The sequence below is a fragment of the Ostrea edulis genome, chromosome 6 (genome assembly GCF_947568905.1).
Source record: "Ostrea edulis chromosome 6, xbOstEdul1.1, whole genome shotgun sequence".
Lineage (NCBI taxonomy): Eukaryota > Metazoa > Mollusca > Bivalvia > Ostreida > Ostreidae > Ostrea > Ostrea edulis.
This window is the reverse complement of record NC_079169.1, coordinates 21,617,985-21,624,953: the sequence shown is the minus strand read 5'-3', so window position 1 is coordinate 21,624,953 and position 6,969 is coordinate 21,617,985. Positions and strand designations below refer to the sequence as shown.

The following is a 6,969-nucleotide window of genomic DNA, read 5'->3' as shown; positions in this document are numbered from 1 at the left end:
TGATGCGCGCATTAATTCAATTGATGAGAGCAATAATTGAATTGAAGCGGGCATTAATTCATTTGATGAGAGCAATAATTGATTTAATGCGCGCATTAATTCAATTAAAGAGAGCAATAATAGAGTTGAAGATATCTTCAATTATTTGAGTTTATGTTAATTTGGCGCTCCATATACTCAAAGGCCGTTAGCACCCAGCATAGGCCTAAATTTTGCTACCCTTCACCAGCAATGGTGACGTCTTCATATTCAGTGAAAGATTCTTGCTGTGGCCTTCAGTTCGACACTTAGATATATCGACGACGTATTACTATCAACAATAATGATTTTCATTTATATGTCGATTCGATATATCCCAGTGAATTCGAAATAAAAGACACCACAGAGTCGTCCACTTCTGCTTCATGCTTAGATATTTTATTGAAATTAAACTAACAACTTAACTTTATGATAAACGGGATGATTTCAGCTTCTCCATCGTCAACTTTCCCATATTTATGTAGCGATATTCCATTATCACCTACATATGGTGTTTATATCTCTCAACTGATTCAATACGCAATATTGAGCTTGTTCTGCTTATGGTCAGTTTTTAAATCGAAGTAGGCTACTGACAAACAAATTGATGTTAAGGGGTTTCAACAGTATCGTTTAAAGTCAGCATTTCACAAATTCTATGGTCCTTATAACGATCTAGTTTGCCAATACAACCTATCATTGGGTTAAATGCTGTCTGACGTGTTTCATACCGGCTGTTCTTGGCATACTGATTTTGACTACGGATGACTCCGTTTACCTGATCAAGATATAGGGCTCACGGTGGGTGTGCCCGCTCGAGACGACGGGGGATGCTTACTCCTCCTAGGCACCTGATCCCACCTCTGGTGTGTCCGGGGGTCCGTGTTTGCCCAACTCTCTATTTTGTATTGCTTATAGGAGTTATGAGATTGATCACTGTTCGTTATCTTCACCTTTCATTCTCGAGCGGGACGTTAAACAATATACCATCAACTCAATTGATGCGCGCATCAATGTGGTGGAATTATTGCTCGCAAAATTCATTTTGGAGCTACGTATAAATGATTTGACGATCTCTTCAATTCAATTGAATAGGTTTTAATAACAATGTTTTTGTATAAGGAATTAATGCACGCATTCAATTATTCTTTTAAAGAGAGCAACAATTCAATTAAAGAGATCATTAATTCAGTTGTGGATATGTTGAATTGAAGATATCTCTAAATATATTGTTGCTCTCTCGGAAAGAATTATTGCGAGCATTAATTGAATTACATGTAATGATATCATTAATTCAAGAGAACAATAATTCAGTTATTGCTCGCATTAGATGCCCTCTTTGAACATGTTGAATGGTGGCGCGCGTCTGACCTTGGACATCCTGACTTGCCGAGCAGTAGGGATCATTTGTACGTGGGTGGGTACAAATGGAAAACGCGTTACTTCCTAAGCTAATTAGGTTAAGAAGTGATGCGTTTTCCATTTATATTTGTTGCATAAGATCCATTAATATAGACATATAGAAAACTTGTTTGGCCTTTTACTGAACTGTGCACAGAGTAATACGGGTGTAACCATTCACCGAATTTCGGAGCAGTCCTTCGTCATTTACATTCAGCTTCGTTCGGCTGTAGCGATTAATCAGAGATTAGGTTTATCCAGAAGAAACATCTGTTAAGATAATTTACAAATATGTAAATCAAAGAAGCTGTAGTACTTACCCGGTAGTAGTTAACTATATAATTCAATAATGGTTATTTCTCACACTTCTGAATCATGGTACTTGTATAGCTTGGTTTCGAATTTACTATTAAAGAGTAAATTTGAACTCAAGCGATACATTGCCTGTGATACAAAATATGGTGTACTCTTCATAAGAAAGACAACTCTTTTACACTTTTCAGAGTCTTAATCGCCTAATCATACTAAAGGTATTTCAATGTCACTATAGTCCCAAATAGCAATCAAAATATCATCGTTCAGTAAATTTCAACTATGCTTTTAAATTTAATGCTTAAAGGATTTCATGATTATATTAACAGTTAGAACAGCAAAATTTTATTTTTCAATGAGTAATGCAAATATAGAAACTTGTTTAAATGCGCGACGATTGTTCATGTGTATATATTCCCTCACTACACCTGATATATTCGAGGTCTGTTGCCCTGGGACTTTATGATTAATCGTATGGTTTACGTTGAATTTGACTTGAAACTTATCCCTTGCCCACGGCGTCCTTTGACCTCTTTTGCTGTAATCAAAGGCCTGGAGTATTCCTCTTGCCCACGACATCCCTTGACCTCTTTTGCTGCATCCTTTGACCTCTTTTGCAAAGACCAGGAGTATCCCTTGCCCACGGCGTCCTATGACCTCTTTTGCTGTCTGGGGTTGGAACCATAACAGAGTTGAATTCCAGTTTCCTGCAAACTTCCGCCAGAGCTCAAGCCCGTGGAAAACTCTTTCGAGTTTTGGGAAAACCCAAGGTATCAGATCCCAATATCTCAAGCTGATTTGATGAACTGTAAAGACATGAGCCATCATCGCACTTTTAATGTGTGTACAGCAAAAAGTAAAACTTTACTGTTCTAAACATAAAAGCCTAAAAACAAGAAAACTGTTTTAACATCATAGCTTTAGCAATAAGACTTATACTGACATATTTGAATTAGAATCAACGCATGATTGAGAACAGCAAAAGAGATCTCAGAATACCGTGAGATTTTGGAATCCAGTGAAAAACCTGGCCCTTCGCACCAAAACGCGCCTCCATACACTTGAAAAACTCCATACACGTGAAAATTTGGGAAAAGCCACGGCATAAGATCCCAAACAAAACTACTGATTTGAGGATTTATAAAGATATAAGGAATCACCGCATTTTAAACGTGTGTACAGCAAAAAATAATTTTTTTTTACTGTTCTAATGCTCATTTTATTTTAAAATCGTTTTTAGCATCAAATCTAACACCATAATTAGAATTTACTGAAGGATAATATTTTGAGTACTCAATGGGATATCAGTAACATTGAGTGTTATCTTTAGTATCAATTGGCGATTGCGACTAGGATGAGTATAAAAGAGTTGTCTTTCTTATAACGTTTACGTGTCTAATTTCACGAAAGTATATGGTCAAACATCAACCTCATTATAGCTCATAATTAGCTCAAGATATAATTTTTTTTTATTAAGATAGGCCTAACTGACACATGCAGCTAAATATTTCATCATAAATTTCTGAATGATCCCTAATAGCCATTTATTTCTAGCTGCTTGTTTGTCTCGAACTATAACAACATCACCTTCACACAAGTCTCTTTTTAGGTTGTAGCCATTTTCTCTTGTGTTGAAGTGTCTGTAAATACTCTGTCCTCCAGCGTTACCAAAGCATCTCAGCTAGGGCTTGCACTCGTCTCCACTCCTTTCAAATAAGGTCCTTGGTATATTATGTGTTTGAGATGGAGCCATCTTGCTCTGGTGTCTGAGTAAGCAGTAGAGATGGTGACAATTATACAGGATCATCTGCATCTGTAGTTAGAGGGACCAGTGGTCTTGCATTCTTATGGCGGATACTTTAGCAAGGAAGGTTGAAAGAAGTTCATGCATGAGGCCTGTTCCTGGAACATCAGTAAGAAGAGAATCTGAGATCCTCCTTGAAATCCCAATGACACTCTCCCACACTCCTCTCATATGGGATGCGTGAGGTGGGTTGAATAGCCAGGTGCAACCATGGGAATACAGAAATTGTTTCTCACTGTAGTCCTCAACGTTAATAGCATCGATGTCAGTTGAGCCAACAAAATTTGTTCCTCTGTCAACGAAAAAGTTTGACGGGACCTCTGATTGCCGTAAATCTTCTCAAGGCGTTGATGAAGGCTGAAGTTAGTTCCTCTACCACTTCTATGTGGATAGAACGAATAGTAAGACACGTAATTGATACTACCCATCTTTTGCTGCATGCTTGCCCTCCACGGATCTTTCTAGATACAACTTGCCGTGGTCCAAAGCAATCTACCTCGACGTTAAGGAATGATGGCCCAGGTATGGTGGAAAGTCTGTCACCTTTTACTTCCCAGATCGCCTTTTATCTTTCGACACTTAACACAATTGTATATCATTGAAGACACAAATGACTTAGCTCCTGTGATCCATAAACCTGCTGAACGTACGGACCCTTCAGTAATGTGTCGACCCTGATGTTGCATCTGCTCATGATGGTGACGGACAATGAGTAGAGCAATGTGGTGACGCCCAGGAACAAGGATAGGATGTTTCTCTGCATCTGTCAAACTAGAGTGTTTAATTCGGCCTCCTACACGCAAAAGACCATCCGTGACGACAAACGGTGATAGCGTGGATATCGAGCTGGACTTTGCTAAACACTTACCAGGTTGAAGACACTGAATTTCACCAATGTAAGCTTCCTGCTGGATTTCAAGAATCACATGTTTCTGCGCTGCTTCAAAAACACCTATACAGTCTTCCACTTGGAGCATGCGTGCCATCCACAGCAATCTGAAGAGTCTGGGTTACAGAAGGATTGAATTATGTGTTATAGATTCAACAAGTCTTCTCCAACATGAAAATTTACTAAAACGATGAGTTCCCAGCTGATCATGAAGTTGGTCCAACCCACTAGTTTTCAGAACAACCAAATTGGGTCTCACTTCTTTATTCTCATCTGGGTTCTGCAACTCATGTGTTTCCTCTATTGAATTGTGTTTGTCTAGTAAAAATGCTGGTCCTGTTAACCAAAGGTTGTGGTAGATTTCACAAGCTGCTCAGAGCGTGTTGCCTGATCTGCCGGTTTATGATTTTTTGGTACATAATGCCACTGTTGAGGTTGTGTGCAAGCTTAAATTCTCTCAACTCGATTGGCTACATATGTGTAAAATCTTCTGCTTTCATTTTGAATATAGCCCACCACGACATTGCTGTCAGTTTGGAATGTAAAGTCCTTGATGCAAAGATCTAGATGGGTAGCAACCGTTTTGGCTACTTCAACGGCTAGTAATGCCCGACAGAACTTTAATCTGGGAATGGTATAGTGTTCTGGCGCAATCTTTGACGTACCAAGAATGAAACCCATTTAAGACTTTCCCTCTTGTTTTTTTTTTTTTTTATATACAATACATCCTACTGCTGCAACTGCTCGTTCCGAGGCATCTGAAAAGATATGTACAGATAGGTTGTGTGCACTGGTCCACGAGACTGAAAGGTAGATACGAAGAATCCTTAGACCATGCAAGTCTTTCAAAGAGTTAACCCAACGTTCCCACACGTGAAGTACTGCTGAGGTATGGGTTTGTCCTAGTCACTGGTATATCCTACTAAGTATCGCATAGGTGTTTCCCATTAATGATGTCTGGTGCCAAGAATCCTAAGGGATCAAATATGAAGTTGATCGCTGAAAGCACCCCTCGTCTTGTGAATGGTTGATTGTCAGTCAATATGTGGAATAGAAATGTATCTGACTCAAGACTCAAACGAACAACAAGACTGCGTTGAACTGGACTCATTACCAAACTCCAAGTCCTTCAAATCCTTTGAAAGGTCCTCATAAAAGATTGCTTGCATACCTTCTTCTCGGTTTGAAGCTATCTTGTGAAGTTTCAAGTTTCCTTCAACCATTAGTGCTTCCTGTGTCGTTTTAATCAAATCAATGGCTTGTTTAACTGTTGGTGGTGATTTAAGGCCATTGTTGACGTAGAAGTTTCCATGCACAAAGTCAATTACATCAGAACCAAGGTTGCTCTAATTTGCTGCCAATCTAAGGCCATATGTGGCAATGGCTGGAGAAGCTGTGTTGCCAAAACCGTGATTACATGTGGAAATCAACGATAGGTTTATGAAAGTCATTTTCATCATGCCATAAAAATCCTAGGTAGTTGCAATGCTGTATAGCCGGTTAATATCTCGGTCGAAAAACAATTGCGATTTTTTCATTTAGCAACAAATCGCTATAGGTTTAATTTGCGGAAAAACAAATCTTAATATCATGAACCCGATTTCGTATCAATATGAAAGATTAATTCACTAAATGTTAAATTCGTGGAAATTTTGTTTCAGCGAATATAGCGAAAATTAACTCCGCGTGTTAATTTCCTGCTATGCAGTAAACATTTGCTCGATGTCAGCCACAATCGCCACAGGTTCCTGTCTGAATCCTAGTAGACTATTTGTTACATCTAGACCAGAACAAAATACGTCATTCAATGAGACCCCATTTTGTTTCACAGCTGAATCAAATACCACAGGTACTTGACCTTTCTTTTTAGGGTGATAGAACCAAAGATTGGAAGAAACCAACATTTTTCTCCATCGACACACAGCAGTGCTCTTTCAGCATGACACCCTTGGAGCATCTTCTCCATGAACGCCAAAAACTGCTCCATCTTAAACGGATTCTTTTCCAGACTCCTGTCTAGACTTTTAGTTCTTTCCAATGCTAAGTCATAGTTGTTCTGAAGTTAAGGACGATTTCGCTTAAATGGACGTGTGGAGGTCCAAAATCCATCCTTGTCCCGTTTGAAATGAGAACTTATTGTTTCCAAGAATTCCCTGCCATCTATGGATAAACCTTGTTTTTCATCATCCGCTGTTCTCCTGAATAACTTGTCTGTATACATATCACGGAAATGTAATAACCAAGATTGAAGAACAACTTAAGAGATGGAAAGAACATTTTCAGGAAGTACTAAATAGACCACCACCGACAAATCCACCTGATATAGAAGCGGGGCAACCACGAGACATAAATATTGAAGAAGTTACAAGAGATGAAATAGATAGAGCAATAAAACATCTTAAAATGGGAAATCAGGAGGAGTTGATAACATTCCACCAGAGGCAATTAAAGCCATGGACTATATTTCAGTTGAGGCCCTTCACCGCCTGATAAACAGAATCTGGAAGGAAGATCAAATTCCAAATGATTGGCGAAAAGGACCCCT

At 38.9% G+C, this 6,969-nt stretch overlaps 1 protein-coding gene across 1 annotated transcript; it reads right to left on the bottom strand.

Annotated features, from left to right (window-relative positions):
- Nucleotides 1–4,074: 4,074 nt before the first annotated feature.
- LOC130047215 (uncharacterized) lies at nt 4,075–4,521 on the bottom strand. The gene has a single exon (XM_056141824.1). The coding sequence runs from the start codon at nt 4,519–4,521 to the stop codon at nt 4,075–4,077; it is 447 nt and encodes a 148-aa protein (XP_055997799.1).
- Nucleotides 4,522–6,969: the final 2,448 nt, after the last annotated feature.

Excerpts from the sequence above, each read along its gene's own strand:
- LOC130047215 (XM_056141824.1), bottom strand. The coding sequence starts at position 4,521 with ATGGCACGCATGCTCCAAGTGGAAGACTGTATAGGTGTTTTTGAAGCA.